The 21,088-nt window shown below is 40.1% G+C and overlaps 1 protein-coding gene across 2 annotated transcripts in view; it reads left to right on the top strand.

The window, feature by feature from the left end:
* Window positions 1–3,112: 3,112 nt before the first annotated feature.
* The window catches only part of TXNRD3 (thioredoxin reductase 3), an 84,306-nt gene continuing 66,330 nt past the window's right edge, over window positions 3,113–21,088 (top strand). Inside the window, exon 1 of one of the 2 annotated variants that reach the window (XM_036009394.1) lies at window positions 3,113–3,363. In XM_036009394.1, coding sequence (XP_035865287.1) covers window positions 3,208–3,363 — 156 coding nt within the window. In that variant the 5' untranslated portion in view covers window positions 3,113–3,207. The remainder of the gene's footprint in view (window positions 3,364–21,088) is intronic. The other variant, XM_028524566.2, reaches the window with a different exon arrangement.

The raw sequence follows: 21,088 nt of genomic DNA, 5'->3' as shown, positions 1-21,088 counted from the left end.
TGAGATACTTCAAATCAAACATTGAAGAAGTGATTAAAATTCTGAAGTTCAGTAATAAAAAAGACATGGCAAAAAAACAGTGTTGGATGCCAAATCCATTGAGTATCCCCTTAAAAAAGAGTCAACAGATAGATGAGTTTTGGCATTAATTCAATGCCAACAGGCAATGAAGAAGGAGAATTTATTCAGTCCAAATAGCTTAACTGTGACACAGCAGAGATATGAGAACAGCTCAATAATGTTAGAGTTCAATTATGAGACAGCAACCCTGTGAGAAAGCCGTGTGGCCAGGCAGCCCTGGTGTGAGGGCACTGCTCTGCTCTGGTCTACTCCACCTCCTCCATTCTGCTCTGTGTCAAGCTGGTCTGTGCTGATCTGCTCCACTTTGTCTACTCTGCCAAGACAGTGTTTTATCTTTGGTGTTTCAGCTTCAGCCAGGGAAACACAAGTGTCAGTATTCCATGGAAAGGCAGAGTACACTCTCTAAGCCAGAGGGGAGCCAACTTACACAGATGGAAGTCCCTGCACCTGGTCCCTGATTAGTCTGATCTCATGAAAATAAGGACTTTTTATTTTTTCAAATGAGGACTTAAATTCTTAAAGTTTACTGGTCCAAAAAGCACTGTTGGGATTGGTTAGAATGGAGCCACTGTGATTGTTCAGTAAAGGTGCCAATGGGCATATAGCCGCACAGCTCTGATTAGATGGGGAAAGCCTCAGTATCATTAGTTGAAATAGAATTCCAAGGACTTTTTTGGAAGGGCTGGCTCAGATGGTAGAAACACAGTGTAGACAGGCAATTCAGTCCAAGAGGCAGGCAGCTTTAGGAAAAATTGTATTTAAAAAAGTTTATTTCCCATAAGCTAAATAAAAATAATACCTTTCCCATAACAACATAGGTTTAAAATGAGTTTCCTAGGTTACAGTATCTAAGTCCCTACCCAATACATAGAATTCTGGAGACTTCTCTAACAAAGGGACCTAAAATGTGGTTTGCACGAGAGTCACCTTAGGTAGTATGGACATTTTGATGATGTTATGTCTTCCAATCCATGAACCCAATATATGCTTCCATTTGTGTCTTCCTTAATTTCTTTCTTCAGTGTTGTTTAGTTTTCTGAGTACAGGTCTTTTACTTTCTTGGTTAGTTTTATTCCTAGGTACTTTATTTTTCTTGTTGCTATATCAAATGGGATTTTTTCCCTGATTGATATTTCATTGTTGGTGAGACACCTATTTAGAAATGGCTGCTAGGTTCTGCTTTTAAATTTGAGCTCAGTTAGCCACCCAGAATCCTTCTTTGTAGGTCTTTTCTCTCAGGGTGCACATAAGTAAAACTAAATTGTGAGAGGTTTAGTGGGGATTTGGAATACAAATGTTATAAACCTGACAATTATAAACAATAATATAATTCATAAAATTCATGAGTAAAGAGAAGAGATAAGTGTAAGTGTTCTAATTTTTTCATTATTTTACCATGAAGTAAAAATATACAGTTGAAAGTTGAAATTTGTTAAAAATTCTCAATGCTCAGTGAAATAAGTCAGACAAAGACCAATACAATATGATTTAACCTATATGTGGAATCTAAAGAACAAAATAAATGAACAAACAAAATAGAAATGGACTCATAAATGCAGAGAAAATACTGCTGATTGCTGGAGGAGTGGGGGCTTTGGGGGACTGAGTGAAAAAGGTAAACAGATTAGCAGTACAAATTGGTAGTTACAAAATAGTCACAGGATGTAAAGTGCAGCATAAGGAATATAGTCAATAATATTGTAATAACTATGTATGGTTTCAGGTAGGTATTTGAAATTTGGGGGGGCTGCTTTGTAAAGTATGTGGTTTTCCATTAGGTAGAAGTTAGAGAATGTAGAAGGAAGAGGGGTCAGAGGGGGTCCATAGTACTTATAGGAAAAAAAACCAACCATAAACAACTTTGGCTAACTGTCTTACCTTCTATTAACCTCTTCCAGTAATGTATCTGTTTTAAGAGGGGTCCATAATGTTTATAGACAAAGCCCATAAATAATTTTGGTTAACTGCGTTAACTTTATTAACTGTCTCTGGTAACATATCTGTTTTACAATGGATGACCAGATGCGGTCTGGAGCAAAGATAAGGACCATGGGGAATAGATCCACACACCTGCTTACCTTTAGGTGGTCACTTCCTCCCGTAGGAGGCAGAGACACCACCTTTATCCATCAAGCAATATGGGGTAACTCCTTCACCCCACAAACTATGTAATTTTTCAGGACAAAGGGACCAGAGGCCTATGTCTCTCTCATCCACCTCAGGAAAAAAGAACTTTTATTACTACTAAACTCTCCTTGTATACTGACTTGCTGATCTTTAATCCTTTACTGTGTAGGCAAGAAGAACTGAGTTTCCAACATTTCCACTATCTTGTACACTTGAAGCTAATACAAAATAGTATTGAATGTAAATTGTGATTGAAAAATAAATTTAAAAATAATTACCTCAATTTCACTCTTTATAATCATTTTTTAAAAGACATCTTTGAGAAACTAATATCTTCTCTGGAAAAAAGTCTGAATAAATAATTCTCACAGTTACAGTTTAGCTTGTTTTCTTAAAATTTAATTCGCATTTTACTTTAAAATTAGCGTGACCATGTATTACAAAAGCATATCTCTCTCCATACTTCTATGTGTTTAAATGCTTGTAGAGATATCTGGAATGATGGTAATGACACATTAAAAATATTTTTTTACTAGAGTTTGGGGTGATTGTTATAATTACAAGGCATGTAAAGTGTTCCACAGAGGGCATCCCTGGGTGGCATCGCAGAGCCTGGTTTGTCCAGATGTGTGCACACAAAGTCGCAATAACGAGGGTATACAGCACGAAGGTACGCAGGCTTGCACCCAACCATTTTGGAAAGGTAGAATGATGACTACAGCGCCACACTTATTCGCGTGAGCGGCTGCGAGGGGGCACCACGTGGCAAGGCAGTACCGGGGGCGGGGCGAGCCGCGGTCCGGGATTTGCTGTAGTTGGGATCTTGGGCGGTGTTTGAGGTTTCTCCTCCCAAACTCAGCCTTGGAGTAGCGGCCTTGAGTAGCAGGCCAGGTCCCAACCGGCCGGGAGCGACTTTAAGGTCCTGGCGCAGCGTCGTCAGGTCGGGTGAAGGTGGGCGCTGTCCCCAACCGCCGCCTGGGCGGTGTCAACGGCGTGCCCATGTCGCTGCCTGGGCGCCGGGGCCGCCTGTCTTCTCCTGGAACCAGTCGCCAGTCCTCCGAGGCCCGCGAAAAGCTACGGCGCCGTATCCTGGGCCTCATCGAGGGCCACAGAGTGGTGATTTTCAGCAAGAGCTACTGTCCTCACTGCACGCGGGTAGGCGGGGCAGGGGCGGGGGCGGGGCCGGCTTGGGAAATGCTGTGAGAGCCTGGGGGAGACTGGGTCTTGGGGATCCCAAGTTGGCCCTCCCTTCGGCGCCCCGGGACCTCGGACTGGAGCGTTCCTGTTCCACTCTCGGAAGTGCACCCGCGAGGCCCAACTACCGCTCGGCTGGCCGGGACCCGGAGCCCGGGACTCGTTTTCCGGGGTGGTTTACACAAAGCATGAATCAGAACCTTTTGCTTTGCTCCTTTGGCTCCGTGGTGAGGCGGCCACAAGGGACGGCCTTCCAAAGATACCGTGACGGCCTAGACTCCGCAGAAATGTTCTAGGACCGAGGTCGGAGGGGTAACCGCTCGTCCTTTTCGTCCTGGTTGGTAGTTTGATGTTGGTTTACTTATCAAGTGTTTATCCAGAAGAATAAAAGATATTTCTAAAAAACTTTTGGCCTGTTAAGAGTAGTGCAAAGAGAGGCCAGGACTTGGGAGTAGTAGACGGGACCTGGAGACAGATCCAGCTTCCTAACTGCTTGACCTTGACCGGGTTACAGAACTCTGCGGAGCTTTGGTTTCCACATTTTATAAAATGAATGCGAGGAAGGGTGTGAAGGTGGCACAGGGTGAGGTAATTTCAGTTATACTTCATAATACTTTAACTTTGGGGACTAACTGCGAGTCCAGCATTTTTATGGGCAAATTTGTTCTGAGGTTTAAAATAACTCACTTAGAAGTGAACCTTTGGAAGATAACTAATAGGGACTTTTCATATTTTTAAATATACTTATCAGAAAGTTGAAATGGAATATGAAAAAACAAACTCTTGGGTAGTTTCATGAAATTATAGGCTATGTTTTCAAATTTATTTTTGAGTACTCATTGCCTTACATGTTGTTTCATAAAACTTGCATGTACATCTTAAAGAATAAAGAAACAAAGTAGTACTCTGGAAGACTTCTTGGATGTCTCACCCTGATTACATTTTCCCCTCTGCCCTTAGCGTGAACCACTATCCAAAATTTCTTGCTTTTCTTTGCATTTTTATCAAATACACATATATTCCTGAAAATATTTTGTTCCTTTCGGCTTGTTTTGGTACTTTATCTAAGTAGAATCATACCATAGTTTATTGATTCTGCTGTTTCTAGTATTTTGCTCTTAAAAGCAACACAGTTATGCTTATTCTTACACATATCTTTCAGTGCATATGTAAGACTTTACAGTAGTTATCTTGAAGTTGAATTGCTCACCATAAAGGATACATGATTTCTACCTTAACAGGTGATGCCAAACTGTTTTTCCAAGCTGTTATACCAGTTATTCTCCCACTAGCAGTGGGTAACACTTCTGCTTTGCTTCATATCCTTGTCAACAGTTGATATATTTAATTATTGCCTGCATAATGGCAATTATGAAATGGTATTTTATTGTGGCTTTAGTTTTATGTTTCCTGATAAAGTTGCACATCTTTTCATGTGTTTATGGACCATTTGCATTTCCTGTTCTATGAAACTTTCAGGCCTTTTGCTTTTTTCTCAGGTTGTTTTATTTTTGTACTGATTTGTAGGTATTCTTTATATTTTGGATATTAATACTTTGGTTATAATATATTGGGAAATCTCCCATATTTTTTTGTTTTTCATACTCTTTATGGGATCTTTTGGTTAACTGAAGTTTGCAAGTTTAATGTAGTTGTGTTACAGAACAAGGGGGGGCCTGGGACGATATACTAATATTGAAAGAAGCCCCCAGGTCCATTATGTCCACTGCCAGAGGAAAGATGTCTCTCAATGCCAGAGATTCGTGAAAAGGAAAGGAAATGTTTATTTAATGCTATACAAACTTAAAGTAGTGACCTAATGTCTTCATCAAAAAAATCCTAAAATCTCTTAAAACACCCACAAACAGACACAGTCCTTCCTTCCCCCTTTGCCCAGTCTAGAGTACCGAATCTCAGGAAAGGAAATAGAAGTCCATGGATCAGGCAGTCCTCTGGTTATTCCCAGTTAGTACACTCTCTTGACTGGGAGACCTCCCTGGGTTCCTGGCACCCTCAGCTGTGTCGCCGGGATCTCTGCTAAAACCAGGTGGTGGTTCCCCCTTCTAAAGCTGCGGGGCTCCCCACTCTGGCAAAGGCACGTGGTCCTCTCTCCCAGGGCCACGGGAGTCCCCACTCAGCCAAAACTGTGTGCTTCTCTCTTCAATGGCTGCCATGTCTGGGTTTAAATCCCCGCGCCAATCTTCCTCTGCAGCCCCATTTCTGACTCCTCCTACACTCGGCCACTTGTCCTCAATCTGCTGTCTTTTCCAGCTTTACTGGTTGCCATCGTGGGTCTGGGCAGGTGTGACCCCATGTCATGGAGCCAATCTTCTCCGAGCTCCCATGCAGGCGCTGTAACTCCGGGGACCTGTCCCCCAGTCACATCTTGGGGGGGAGGTCCCTTTCCATCCCCCTGGCCTAGAGCATGGCCATAGCTATTTAGCATATCTAAGTGACCAGCCAAAGGCTATAGGTATGTTAAATGACCATGCCATGGATTATCTGCAAAGCTGCCCTGCATGTTCTTGCTCTGTGTGCCCCTTCCCCCAACTCACACCTATGGGGGAAGGGGTGGAGACATCTTAAAATCTCCTGGACACCTTGAGTTCTGGACCCCATTTCAAATACCCATTTGGGGTCCCTCCTCTTGGCTGCACCCTGTAACAGTTGTGTTACTGGAGAAACCTTGGCTCTTCTTGCTGATGTAGTAAAGAATTACAGGTCAGCAAGCCTATTAGCCTGCAGGCAAAGTTTATTAGTGAATGAGAGAACAAAAGCAAGGGTGGAAAAAGCAAGGGTGGGCAGCACCCAGGTGGTCAGAGGCTGGGTGGCCAGAAAGGGGTGGCCAGGGGCCTGGTGGCCAGAGGCCTCCACCGTGTGACAGGAGAGCCACAAACCAAGAGAAGATCAGGAGTCCTTTGTTCTGAGGACTTACATAGTTGGCACGATGGAGGTGAGGGAGCTACCTGTTGATTGACAGGTAAAGGTGGTACCAGCTTTCTGTGGGGAGGTGACTGCCTAAACATAGGTATGGGTGGGTTCTGTTAGCCTGAATCCTTATCTTGCTTCAGACTCCTATTTGCTCATTTTGTACATGAGGCAGGCAGTTAACCAAAGTTGTTTATTGGCTTTTTCTTTTGGGCACTGTAGACTGCCACCCCTTCTCCTTTCTAGGCCTTGAGATGAATACACAGTGTCAGGGTTTTCCTTTTACCAGCTAGTGGAGATGACACGTATAGATTTTTAAGGGCTTCCCTCTTGCACTATCATAGTTTACTTGTGTTATTCAGAGTGCCTGGCATCCTCATCAGACCAGGCTCAGAATTCCTGGGTAAACAGGTAAGAAACGTCCACCTTTGCTTTTAGCCTCCTAAATTAAGTTCTTTGTTAGATTGCAATGGGGAGGGCCCAGCCTTTATTTCCCCTCTGGCCCTTCATTCCTAGCTGCTACCTAATTTTGGTAGGTGTTGCCTGGCAACCAGGACACAATAGTCTCCCAGCAACAGTAGCCCAGTCTCAGGATTCTTCTTATACTATCTCCTGCAACAGTTGAATCTATCATTCTTTTCCTTTAAGGTTTGTGCGTTTTGTGTCTTATTTTAAGAAATCTGTGTCTACTCTGAGGTCATTAAGATAATGCATTGGTTTTAGTTCTTGAAACTTTTAGAGTATGTTTTTCACATTCACATTCTGTATTCTACCTGGACTTGATGCTGACAGTGAGTGGGGATCCATTTCATTTTTTTCTTTAAGACTTATCAGTTGTCTCTTCTTCATTTATTGGAGAGTCCATGCTTTCCATGCTAATTTGAATGCTCTCAGATATGCATTGGCCTGTTTCCAGGCTCTGTCTCCTATCTCTATTTTTAATTTTTACTATTTTAAAAATTTATTTTATTTTGATTTAATCTTTATTGTATGTTTTCCCTTACCTTATACATCCCTCTCCCCCAAAATCCCCACACTGTTGTCCATGAATCTTTTTTCCTCAATTCCTTCACCCCCTCACCTCCCTTCCTCCATGAGCTGTCATCCTGCTCTCCATTTATGAGTCTGTCCCCATTTTCCTTGTTAGTTCAGTTTGTTCATTAGATTACACATATGAGTGAAATCACATGGTATTTGTCTTTCTCTGAGTGGCTTATCTCACTTAGCATAATGTTCTCCACATCAATCCATATTGTCCTAAAGGGTAAAATTTTCTTCTTTTTTACAGCCAAGTAGTATCCTATTGTGTAAATATCCCGTAGTTGTTTTATCCACTCATCTACTGATGGACACTTGGGCTGCTTCCATATCTTGGTGATCGTAAATAATACTTCAATGAATATAAGGGTGCTTATGTTCTTTTGAATTAGTGTTTTGGGTTCCATCAGGTATATTCCCAGAAGTGGGATCACTGGGTCAAAGGGCCCATCTATTTTTAAGTTTTTGAGGTATCTCCGTACTGCTTTCTGCAGTGGCTGCATCAGTCTGCATTCCCACCAACAGTGCAAAAGGGTGCCCCTTTCTCCACATCCTTGGCAGCACTTGTTTGTTGATTTATTGATGATAGCCATTCTGACAGGTGTCTCATTGTGGTTTTAATTTGCATTTCTCTGATGAATAGTGACATAGAGCATCTTTTTATGTTTCCTATTAGTCATCTGTATGTCCTCTTTGGAGAGGTACCTATTTAGGACCTTTGCCCATTTTTTAAAATTGGGTTGTTAGTTTTTTTGGTGTTGCATTTTGTAAGTTCTATATAAATTTTAGATATTAACCCTTTATCAGATGTATTGGTGAATATATTCTCCCATTCTTTGAGTTGTCTTTTTATTTTATCGGTGATTTCCTTTGCTGTGCAAAAACTTCTTAGTTTTATGTAGTCCATTTGTCTATTTTTTCTTTTGTTTCCATTGCCCGAGGAGATATATCCCATAAAATATTGCTATAAGCAGTGTCTGAGATTTTGCTGCCTATGTTTTCTTCTATGATTTGTATGGTTTTGGGTCTAACATTTAAGTCTTTGATCCATTTTGAATTTATTCTTATGTGTGGTGTAAAAAGGTATTTAGTTTAATTTTTCTACCCATATTTGTTCATTTTTCCCAACACCATTTAATGAATAAACTTTAGTCCATTATATGTGTTTGCTTCCTCTGTCTAGTATTAAATGACTATAAGGTATGGGTTTATTTCTGAGTTCTCTATTCTGTTCCATTCATCTGTGTGTCTGTTTTTATGCCAGCACCAGGCTGTTTGGATTACTATGGCCTCATAGTATAGTTTCACTTTAGGTAGTGTGATTCCCCAAATTTGTTCTTCTTAAGATTGTTGTTGGTATTCAGGGCCTTTTGTGATTCCATATCAATTTTTAAAATATTTGTTCTGTGAAATATGCCATTGGAATCTTGACAGGAGTCATGTTGAATCTATAAATTGCTTTGGGTAGTATAGACATTTTAATGATATTAATTCTTCCTATTCATGAACACAGTATGTGCTTCCACTTATTTGTGTCTTCTTCCATTTCTTTCAGTGGTGTATTATAATTTTCCAAGTACAGGTCTTTTAAATCCTTGGTTAGGTTTATTCCTAGGTATTTTATTCTTTTGTAACAATTGTGAATGGGATTGTTAATTTTCCTTTCTGTTAGTTAGTTCATTATTGACATATGAAAATGCAACTGATTTCTACTGAATTCATTTATCAGTTCTGGTAGTTTCTTGGTGGAATCTTTGGGGTTCTCTAGGTACAGTATCACGTAATGAAGACTAGATCAAATGTGGAGGCAGCTAGGCTACTCAGGAAGTTATCATTGGTCAGATACAAAATAATGGCCCAAACTGTGAAGAAAATGCCCCAAGTTTTTAAAACTCCTTCCCCACATTAATTTTAAGCCAATCCTGATTCATACATAGCGTGGGTTAAAATTGTAAACTTCCATTGGTCAGCTGCTTTACTATTTTAACCATGTAAAGTTTTGTAGCATTAGCATATTTACATTGTTTTGCAACCATCATCACAGAGCTTTCTTCATGTTCCCCAACTGAGGCTCTGTATTGATTAAACAGTATTTCCTCATTCTTGCTCCTCAAGCCCCTGGAAACCTCCGTCCTAATATCTGGCTCTTTGAATTTGACTACTCTAGTTGCTGCATATAAGTGGAATCATGCAATATTTGTCCATTCATGAAAGACTTATTTCATGAGCATTATGTCCTCCACATTCCTCCATTTTGGCTATTATGAATAGTGCTGCTGTGAACATGGTTGTACAGATATCTGTTTGAATCTCTCTTTTAGATATATGCCCAGAGGTGGAAGTTTTAGATTATATGATATTTCTATTTTTAATTTTTTGAGGAAACCATCATACTGCTTTCCATGGTGGCTGCACCCTTTTATGTTCCCACCAACAGTGCACAAAGGTTCAGATTTTTCCACATCCTTGTCAACATTTTTTCTTTTTTTGTTGTTTTTTGATAATAGTTATCCTAAATGGGTAGTGATATCCCTGTGGTTTTGATTTGCATTTCCCTAAAGGCTAGTGATGTTGAATATCTTTCATGTCCCTATTTGCCATTTGTGAATAGCCAATATCTTCTTTGGAGAAATGTCATTTTAGGTGCTTTGGCAGTTTTTTAAATGTTTTTTTTTTTCTTTGTCTAGTTGTAGGAGTTCTCTTTATGCATTCTAGATATGAATCCCTTGTCAATTGTTGATATGTATTTCTTGCCATCTTACTGTTCATAGTTTTTATCTTCTTTTTCTTAAATAGGTCCCCCTTTTTAAAAAAAAAGATTTTATTTATTGTTAGAGACAGGAGAAGGGAAGGAGAAAGAGAGGGAGAGAAACATCATTGTGTAATTGTCTCTCACGAACCCTCCACGAGGGATCTGGCCCGCAACCCAGGTATGTGCCTTGGCTGGGAACTGAACCGGTGACCTTAGGTTCTCAGGCCTTTGGTGCTCAGTCCACTGAGCTACACTAGCCAGGGCTTAGATAGGTCCCTTTAACATTTCATATAATAATGGTTTGGTGATGATGAACTCCTTTAGTTTTTTCTTGTTGGAGAAGCTCTTCATCGGCCCTTTGATTCTAAATGATATCATTGCTGGGTACAGCAGTGTTGGCTGTACGTTCCTGCTTTTCATGATGTAGAATATTTTTTGCCCGTCCCATCTAGCCCACAAAGTTAGTTTTGAGAAGTCAGCTGACAGTCTTATGGGAATTCCCCTGTAGGTAACTACGGTAACTGCTTTTCTCTTGCTGCTTTTAAGATTCTCTTTTTATCTTTAACCTTTTGCATTTTAATTATAATGTGTCTTGCTGAGGGCCTCTTTGGGTTCATCTCCTTTGGGACTATCTCTGCTTCCTAGATTTGTATGTCTATTCCCTTCATCAAATTAGGATAGTTTTCTTTCACTATTTTTTCAAGTAGATTTCCAATTTCTTGCTCTCCCTCTCCTCCTTCTGGCACTCCTATGATGCAAATGTTGGATCTCTTGAAGTTGTCCCAGAGGCTGCTAACACTATCCTCATTTTTTTATTTCTTTTTTCTTCTTGTTCTGATTTTTTTGTTGCTTCTATACATTCCAAATCATTGATTTTGTTCTTATTCACTCTACTGTTATTGCTCTGTAAATTGTTCTTTATTTCAGTTATCCTTCATTTCTGATTGGATCTTTTTTATGTTGTTCAGGTCCTTACTAAGTTCCTTGAGTATCCTAATAACCAGTGTTTTGAACTCCGCATCTGATAGATTGCTTATCTCCATTTCATCTAATTCTCTTCTGGAGTTTTGATCTATTCTTTTATTTGGGCCATGTTTCTTGGTCTTCTTGTTTTGGCAGCCTCCCTGTGTTTGTTTGTTTCTATTCAGTAGAGCTACTATGACTCCCTGTCTTGGTAGTGTGGCCTAATGTAGTGGGTGTCCTATAGGTTCCAATGGCACAGCCTCCTCTGTCACCCAAACTGGGTACTTCAGGTGTGCCCTTCATGTGGGCACAGTACAACTTCCTCTTGTAGTTGAGCCTTGATTCTGTTGGCAGGCCAATGGGACTGATATACCCAGGATAGTCAGCTGTAAGGATTGGCTATGACCACTGACCACCAGCTGCTGCCCTCTGTGAAGGATCAGCTGTGTCAGGGCAGGGTGATGATGCTCCAACCTGGTCTGTAGCTGTCTAGGGGGTTCGAAGGCTCTGGGATTTCCTGAGTGTCCAGGGTGTAAATCTACACTGGCTGCTTTCAGTACTAAGCCTGGGGATACTTAGCAAGAGGTATCGGGCTGGGAGCTTACTGTGGCCAGCTATTGCTTATTTGATAGTATTTAGGAAATTGAGAAGCATGAGCCAAGACCAGCCATTCATAAGGAAAAGTCATGGTTAACAGTTTAGGTGGGTCTGTAAGTTGGGTGGGAGGGAGTCTCAGGGGATCTTCAGGGTGGGACAATAGTGTTAGTGAGGTTGATGGAGTCTAAGATGTGGCACCTGCCTGCCGGCTCTGTGGAGTTGTGGGGGAAGGGCTCAGAAAAGGAAAAATGGCCTCTGCTTGTCTTTCTGTCTAGGGGAAAGCTGTACCCCAGCTCCCTCATTGATGCCAGACACTTAAGTTCCTCCCTATATGCCACTGGTGCTTTTCTAGCTGCTGCCCCAGTGCTGGAGCTCAGAGGGAGTGAGTCTGAGTAAGTTCTTGTGTGGGTTCTGTAAGAGGAACTGCTTGGGACTCTAGTATTGTCTTCGATGGACTCAATTGTGCTGGTTTTTACAGCCAGTATTTATGGGCTCTTATCTTCCTGGCAATGGAATCCTGGGCTGTGAGGCCTGATGTATGTCTTGAGACTACTCGCTCCTGAGATTTCCCTCCCAAATTTTTATCCACCACACCTGGATTTGGGACCAACCCATCCTGTGTCTCTGTCCCTCTTATGAGTCTGGGATGCATGTGATTTCTTTAATTTTGTAGTTGTCAGACTTCCGTTCAACTTGATTTCTGACCATTCTGAGTGATGGTTGTTCTATATTTTATTTGTAATTTTGCTGTGGTTGTGTGAGGAGGTGAGCCATGTTTACCTATGCCACATCTTGACCAGAAGTTCTTTTTTAATTTTCTTGTCTATGTTTTCTTTTGTTAGTTGTGCCTTTGGTGTCATATCCAAGAAATCATTGCCATATCCAGTGTTGTAAAGCTTTTGGCCTATGATTTTTTCTAAGAGTCTTAGCTCTTACTTTTATATCTTTGATCCATTTCAGTTAATTTGTATATTGTGTTATCTAAGGGTCCAACTTCATTCTTTTGCATGTGGATATCCAATTTTTTTCAGCACCATTTGTTGAAAAGACTGTTCTTTTCCACATTGAATAGTTTTGGTACCATTGTCAAAAATCATTTGATCTGATGATGCTCGAGGCTTTTGTCTGGGCTTTCTGTTTTCTTCTGTTGATCTATGTTTATCTTTATGCTAGTACCACACTGTTTTGCATACTGTAGCTTTATAGCAACTTTTGAAATCAAGAAGTGTGAGACCTCCAACTTTGTTCTTATATTTCAATATTTTTGTATAATTGGCTGTTTTCTTGAGATTCCACATGAATTTTAGGATGGATTTTTTTTTCTGTTTCTTAAAAATTAGTTTTTGGGATTTTCAGATTATATTGAATCTGTAGATTGATTTGGGTAGTATTGACATGTTAAAAGTGTTAAGTCTTCTAATCCATGAACACAGGATTTCTTTCCAATTAATGGTGTCTTTTAAATTCTTTCAGCTACATGCTGTAGTTTTCAGTAAAGACTTCTGTAGTTTTTAGAAGTCTTTGCCTCCTTGGGTGTATTCCTAGTTACTCTTCATTACGCTATTGTAAATGGAATTCTTTTCTTACTTTATTTTTTTGATTGTTCATTTTGAGTTTATAGGAAAGCACCTGATTTTTGTCTCATCTTTTATTGATATCTTTGGTTGGATTTCTTTTTTATTTTTTGGTAAACTTTTTTTTTTCATTTTAATCATTGTTCAAGTACAGTTTTCTCCCTTTTACTCCCAATCCAACCTACCCACCCAACCCTCCCCACTTCCCTCCCATTACCACCCTTCCACTAGTTGTCCATGTGTCTTTTAAATTTGTTCCTGTAAACCGTTCCCCTTCTCCCCTGAAATTCCCTCTTCTCTCCCCTCTGGTCACTGTCACCTTGTCTTCTATTTCAGTGCCTTTGGTTATATTTTGCTTGTTTCTTTGTTTTGTTGTTTAGGTTCCTGTTAAAGGTGAGATCATATGGTATTTGTCTTTCACTGCCTGGCTTATTTCGCTTAGCGTAATGCTTTCCAGCTCCATCCAAGCTGTTGCAAAGGGTAGGAGCTCCTTCTTTCTTTCTGCTGAATAGAATTCCATTGTGTAAATGTACCATAGTTTTTTGATCCATTCATTTACTGATGGGCACTTAGGTTGCTTCCAGCATCTAGCTATTATAAATTGTGTAGCTATGAACACTAGGGTGCATAGGTTCTTTTGGATTGGTGTTTTGGTGTTCTTAGGATATAGTCCCAGCAGTGGAATTCCTGGGTGGAAAGGCAGATCCATTTTTAGTTTTCTGAGGAAGTTCCATACTGCTTTCCATAGTGGTTGTATCAGTCTGCAGTCCCACCAACAGTGCACTAGAGTCCCTTTTTCTCCACAACCTCTCCAACACTTGTTTGTTGCTTTGTTTATGATGGCCATTCTGACTGGTGTAAAGTGGTATCTCATTGTGGTTTTAATTTGCATCTCTCTGATAGCTAGCGATTTTGAACATCATTTCGTATTTCTTTGGATTTTCTGTATGTCCTCCTTGGAGAAGTGTCTATTCAAGTCCTTTGCCCATTTTTTTAATTGGGTTCCTTGTCTTCTTAGAGTGGAGTCGTGTGAGTTGTTTATATATTTTGGAGATTAAACCCTTGTCTGAGGTATCATTGGCAAATATGTTTTCCCATACAGTTGGTTCTCTTTTAATTTTGATACTGTTTTCTTTAGCTGTTCAGAAGCTTTTAATTTTGATGAGGTCCCATTTGTTTATTCTTTCCTTTATGTCCCTTGCTCTAGGGGACATGTCAGTAAAAAAGTTTCTTCGTGAAATATCTGAGATTTTCCTACCTATGTTCTCCTCTAGGACTTTAATGGTGTCACATTTTGTATTTAAGTCTTTTATCCACCTTGAATTTATTTTTGTATAAGGTGCTTTTGTTGGTGCTCAAGTTTCAGTTTTTTGCACGCAGCTATCCAGTTCTCCCAACACCATTTGTTCAAGAGGCTATTTTTACTCTATTTTATGTTGCTGCCTCCTTTGTCAAATACTAATTGACCATAGAGACTTGGGTTTATTTCTGGGCTCTCTGTTCTGTTCCATTGGTCCATGTGCCTGTTTTTATGCCAGTACCAGGCTGTTTTGGTTACAGTGGTCTTGTAGTATAGTTTAGTGTCAGGTATTGTGATCCCTCCTACTTTACTCTTCTTTCTCAAAATTGCAGCAGCCATTCGGGGTCATTTAGATTCCATATAAATTTTTGAAGTGTTTGTTATATGTCTGTGAAATAAGCCATTGGTACTTTAATAGATATTGCATGGAATGTGTAAATTTCTTTGGGTAGTATGGACATTTTGATGATGTTACTTCTTCCGATCCATCAACACAACATCTGTTTCCATTTGTTTGTGTCTTCCTTGATTTCTTTCCTGAGTGTTATGTAGTTTTCTAAATACAGGTCTTTTATGTATTTGGTTAGGTTTATCCTAGATATTTTATTTTTCTTTTTGCTATTTCAAATGGGATTTTTTTCTTGATTTCTGCTCTTGCTGTTTCATTGTTGGTGTACAGAAATGCCTTTGATATCTGCATATTGACTTTGTATCCCGCTGTTTTGCCAAATTCATTTATTAGGTCACGCAGTTTTTTGGTGGAGTCTATAGGATTTTCTATGTACACTATCATGTCATGTGCAAACAGTGACAGTTTGGTTTCCTCCTTTCCAATTTGGATGCCTTTTATTTCTTTTTCTTGTCTGATCGTTGTGGCTAAAACTTCCAGTACTATACTGAGTAGAAGTGGTGAAAGTGGACATCCTTCTCTTGTTCCTGCTCTTAGTGGAAAAGATTTTAGTTTTTGCCCATTGAGTATGATGTTAGCTGTAGGTCTGTCATATATAGCCTTTATTATGTTGAGGAATGCTCCCTTTATTCCCACTTTGCTGAGTGTTTTTATCATGAATGGGTGCTGTACCTTATCAAATGCTTTTTCTGCATCTATTGATATTATCATGTGGTTTTTGTCTTTGCTTTTGTTTATGTGATGTATTCCATTTACCGATTTGCGAATATTGTACCATCCATGCATCCCTGGAATGCATCCCACTTGGTCATGGTGTATGATCTTTTTAATGTACTGTTGAATGTGGTTTGCCAGTATTTTGTTGAGGATTTTAGCGTCAATGTTCATCAGTAATATTGGCCTGAAATTTTCTTTCTTTGTTGTGCCTTTATCTGGTTTTGGAATTAGGATGACGTTGGCCTCATAAAAAGAGTTTGGGAGTCTCCCATCTTTTTGGATTTTTTGGAATAGTCTGTGAAGGATAGGGGTTAGCTCTTACTTAAATGCTTTGTAGAATTCTCCTGTGGAACCATCTGGTCCAGGGCTTTTGTGTGTTGGGAGTTTTGTGATTACTGCTTCAATTTCTTTTGCTGTTACTGGTTTGTTCAGGCTTTCTGCTTCTTTTTCATTGAGTTTTGGAAGATTATATTTTTCTAGAAATTTGTCCATTTCACCTAGGTTTTCAAATTTCTTGGCATACAGTTCTTTGGAGTAATTTCTTAAAATCATTTTTATTTCTGTGGTATCTGTTGTAATCTCTCCTCTTTCATTTCTGATTGTGTTTATTTGGGTCCTCTCTCTTTTTATCTTGATGAGTCTGCTTAAAGGCTTGTCGATTTTGTTTATCTTTTCAAAGAACTAGCTCTTGGATTCATTGATCCTTAGAATTGTGCTTTTAGTCTCTGTGCCATTTAATTCTGCTGTGATCTTGGTTATTTCCTTCCTTCTGCTTGCTCTGGGCTGCCTTTGCTGTTGTTCCTCGAGTTCTTGTAGATGTAGGGTTAGGTTGTTTGTTTGAAATGTTTCTGACTTTTTTAGGTGGGCCTGTATCACTATGAACTTCCCTCTCAGGACTGCCTTGGCTGTGTCCCATAAGTTTTTGGTTGTTGTGAGTGTGTTTTCATTTGTTTCTGGAAATCTTTTGATTTTTTCCCTAATTTCATTCTTGACCCATTCATTGTTTAATAGCATGCTATTTAATCTCCATGATTTTGAGTGTTTTGGGTTTTTTTCCTGGCAATTGGTTTCTAGCTTCAGTCCCTTGTGATCCTTCAGAAATTGCTTGGTATGATTTCAATTTTCTTGAAATTCTTGAGGCTTGTTTTGTGTCCTATCACGTGGTTTGTCTTTGAAAATGTTCTGTGTACATTTGAAAAGAATGTGTAATTAGCTTCTTTGGGATGGAGGCCTCTGCATGTATCATAAAGTCCATTTCATCAAGGGTATTGTTCAATGCCACAATATCTTTGTTGATATTTTGTTTGGAAGATCTGTCCATTTTTGATAGTGGGGTGTTAAAATCCCCCACTATAATTGTGTTGCTGTCCATATCTTTCTTGAAGTCCTCTAAGATTTTCTTTATGTATTTGGGTGCTCCTATGTTGGGTGCATATATATTTACAATATTTATGTCTTCTTGGTGGATTCTTCCCTTAAGTATTATGAAGTGACCTTCTGGGTCTCTCTTTATGGACCTTTTTTTGAAGTCTGTTTTGTCTGATATGAGGATTGCTACCCCGGCTTTTTTTTCTTGTGCATTTACTTGGAAGATTTGTTTCCAGCCCTTCACTTTCAGTCTGTGCAGGTCTTTTATCCTGAGGTAGGTCTCTTGTAGGCAGCATATGTATGGGTCATTTTTTCTTATCAGTTCAACTATTCTATGTGTTTTGATTGGAGCATTTAATCCATTTACATTTAAGGTTATTATTGATAGGTACTTATTCATTGTCTTTTATTTACTTGTGTTTCCCTCTCCCTCTCTCTCTCTCTCTCTCTCTCTCTCTCTTTTTCTCTCTCTTTTCTTTCCTTAAAGCAGTGTCTTTAGAATCTCTTGCAGAGCTGGTTTGGTCGAGGTGTATTCTTTTGGATTTCTTTTGTCGGGGAAGCTTCTTATTTGGCCTTCTATCTTGATTGAGAGCCTTGCTGGGTAAAGTAGCCTTGGTTACAGACCTCTGGTTCTCATTACATGGAATATTTCTTGCCATTCTCTTCTGGCTTCGAGTGTTTCCGTTGAAAAGTCAGCTGTTAGTCTTATTGGGCCTCCCTTGTATGTTACTTCGTGTTTTTCCCTTGCTGACTTTAATATTCTCTCTTTGTTGAAATTTTGCCATTTTAATTATGATGTGTCTCTAGGTGGGCCTCTTTGGGTTCCTCTTGATTGGGACCTCTGCGTTTCCTGGATTTGTGGGACTTTTTCTCTCATCAAATTAGAGAAGTTTTCCATCATTACTTTTTCAAATAGGTTTTCTACCCCTTGCTCTTCTCCTCCTTCTGGTATCCCTATTATATGGATATTATTACGTTTCATATTGTCTTGGATTTCTCTTAATCCCTCTTCATTCATTCTGAGCCTCTTTTCTTTTTCTTGCTCTTTCTGGGTGTTCTTTTTCCTCCAATTCACTAATCGGATCTTCTGCTTCATTGATCCTGCTTTTCATTCCTTCTACTGTGTTCCTCAGTTCAGAAATGGCATTCTTCATTTCCTCTTGGCCCTTGTTGATAATTTCTATTTCCTTTTTCATGTTTATATAGTTTGCAGTGAGATCATTGTATCTTCTCTCTAGTTTCTGGTAGCTCATTGTGAGTTCATTGAGCTTCCTGATAATCCTTGTTTTGAACTCAATGTCTGATAGTTGAGTTGCCTCTATTTCATTTAGCATTCTTTCTGAGGCTTCCTCCTTTTTCTTCATTTGGGATTGTTTCATTTTTTTGTCATTGTTCATGGCATTCTTCTTATTAGCCTCTGTTTCTTAAATTTATCTGTTCTTGTTCCCTGTAATTATGGTGTGAACTTCTGTGGTAGAATACCTGTGAGATTCAGTGGTGCAGTCTACTTCGTGTATCCTGGTGTTCACAACTTCCCCCTACTCTTTTTTGTGATCAGTTGGTGGAGTAAGGCAAAATGGTTTAAGACAGCGAGACAATATTCTATGATATTTACAGTAGCAGCGAGTATAGAAGAGATGGGATATCCTTTGGCTACTTGTAGTGTTAACCGTGATCTTTCACCCCAGTAGCCACATTTTAGAAAGGATGGAAAGCTGAGACTCTTATTGGGGGGCGAAAGGACTGTTAGTTGGATCTAGAAAGCTGTGAGGCCGTGGGAGGTCAGATTCTGATGTAGGGTTGGAATAAAGATTAGTAAATAGGAGTAGTGTGTAAAGGAATAGAGACAATCCCCACAATAATATAGTTCAGGAAATTGCGAAGTAGGCTGAGATCAGGTAGGGGTGTTGATTAGTATTTACAATTGTATGAACTAGGTCTTATTTACAGTAATATTAAAGCAACAATCATGTGGCAGAATCTATGAGATCTATATAACAAGAATAAGGAGTATAGAACCTTGAGAGGTGTACTAATGGAACACAAATGAAGGATAGTAAATTATCAACACATTGTGACTGAAATAACAGGGGGAAGGAACCTCTCAAATGACAGTATAACCAGCCAAGCAAAGAAGATTATACAGAAAGAAGAAGAATACCAAAATACTATTAAAATAAAAAATGTCAGAAAAGTGAGAAAAAGATAATACAAATTTGCCGTAACTTGCAAGCTCAAAAAAAAAGGGAAAAAGAGCAGAAGATGGAGTGCAGGAGAGATAAATTTGGAGTGGAAGGAATAATACTAGGATGAAAAGAAGAGGAGCATAAGGGATTGAGAGATATAAAAATACTAAGAATTGAAAAATAAAGATTCACTTAAAAAACAAGATAAAATCAAACAATTAACCAACAACAGCAAAAACAAAAACAGAAACAAAAGAAAACAAAACAAAAAAACCCTCTTGTTGGTTTCTAACTGGCCAGACTCGTTTTTCTGGTCTCCCTGGCTTCAGCAGGCTGAGGGGTGTTTGAAATGCTTATCACTCTTCCCAGTCAAAACTCAGTAAGTCTCTCGGGTACTATCCCCAGGGCCAGCAGGGCGTTCTCCCAATAGCCAATCTGACTTTCCCCTGCAGGACCCTGGGCGCTCCTGAGCACGCTCTCTGGAGCTCACTGCCGAGGCCTCCCGGGCTCCGGGACCCTGCAGAGCTCCTGCGTCTTTTCCGGGTTCACGATGCAAGCTCCAGGGATCGCAAGGAGGTGCACCCTTCCCCCAAATTTCACCACGGCAGGTGCTGTGTTCTCTGGAAGCACCTGCATCTTTTCTGGATTCATGGTGCAAGGTCTGGGGATCGTAAAGGGGCATGGACTTCCACCAATTTTTCAGTTTCAGGCTCTAGGAACCCCCTAATAGCTGCGTCCCTTTCAGGTTCACAGTGCGAGAATCAGGATTCCTGAGGGGGCGCGTGCTTCCCCAGTTCACCACCGCAGGCTCCAGAAACCTGAGAACCCCCGCACCCTTTCCTTGTTCAGGGCTGCGAGGTCTGGGCTTTCCACAGATCAACACTCCCACTGGGCTGGGGGCACGGGCACACGTCCAGGCCACTCCTGGTTTTGCTGGCTGGAGGCACTCACTTCTCCCCGGGCTATGGGTGGGTGCCTGCAGCCCCTGTGCAATTGTCTCCCAGTCCAACTCCCCTCTCTGTGCCTTCAAGCCACAAAGTCTCCCCTGGTGTTGCTCAACCCCCGTTGTCCAGGGAGCGAGCAGCAACTCCGCTCTCCGGGGTGCCCTGGGGGCTGCAACCCCCCTGGTCCCCGCGCTGATCCCTGGGCCCCTATTGTCCTGAAGCAGTCTCCTTACCATCTGGTTTTTCAGTGTCTGCTATAATTTTGGAGGTCCTGTTTTCAAAAATGTTTAGGTAACCTAGGCCACTTGCTCTGTTCCTCCGCCAATCCGCAAGTTTCTCTCCCCTGCACAGAAGAAGAGAAGCATGCTCCCTCAAGCAAAGCCACCATCTTTGAACCTTCTTGGTAAACTCTTCTGAATTTCTTTCTTAGTTAACAGGGTTTTTGTGCGTGTGTGTGTGTAACAGTTTAAGGCTTTGTACATATAAGATTATATTACCAGTGAACAGAGGTAATTTTTCCAATTTGGATTCATTTTTATCTCTTTATGTTGCTTTATTTCTCTGGCTGGGACTATGTGGAGTAGTAATGGCAAAAGTGAGCATCCTTGTCTTTTTTCTGATCTTAAAGAAAATGCTTTCACCATCAAGTACGATATTAGCTTTGGGCTTTTCATATATGGCCTTTAGTGTGTTGGGGAGTTTCTTCTGTTCTTAGTTTATTGAGTATTTTTATCATGAAAGATGTTGGATTTTTAAAAAATATTTTTTCTTCATCTACTGAGATGATCATGTATTTTTTTCCTTCATCCTGTTAATATGGTATATTACATTGATCTACACCTGTGTTGAACTGTCCTTGGATTTTAGAAATAAATTTCACTTGGTCATGGTGTATAATACTTTTAATATG

The sequence above is a fragment of the Phyllostomus discolor genome, chromosome 9, assembly GCF_004126475.2.
Source record: "Phyllostomus discolor isolate MPI-MPIP mPhyDis1 chromosome 9, mPhyDis1.pri.v3, whole genome shotgun sequence".
NCBI classification, from domain to species: domain Eukaryota; kingdom Metazoa; phylum Chordata; class Mammalia; order Chiroptera; family Phyllostomidae; genus Phyllostomus; species Phyllostomus discolor.
Note: the sequence above shows the minus strand (reverse complement) of the source record. Positions and strands in the feature narration are given on the sequence as shown.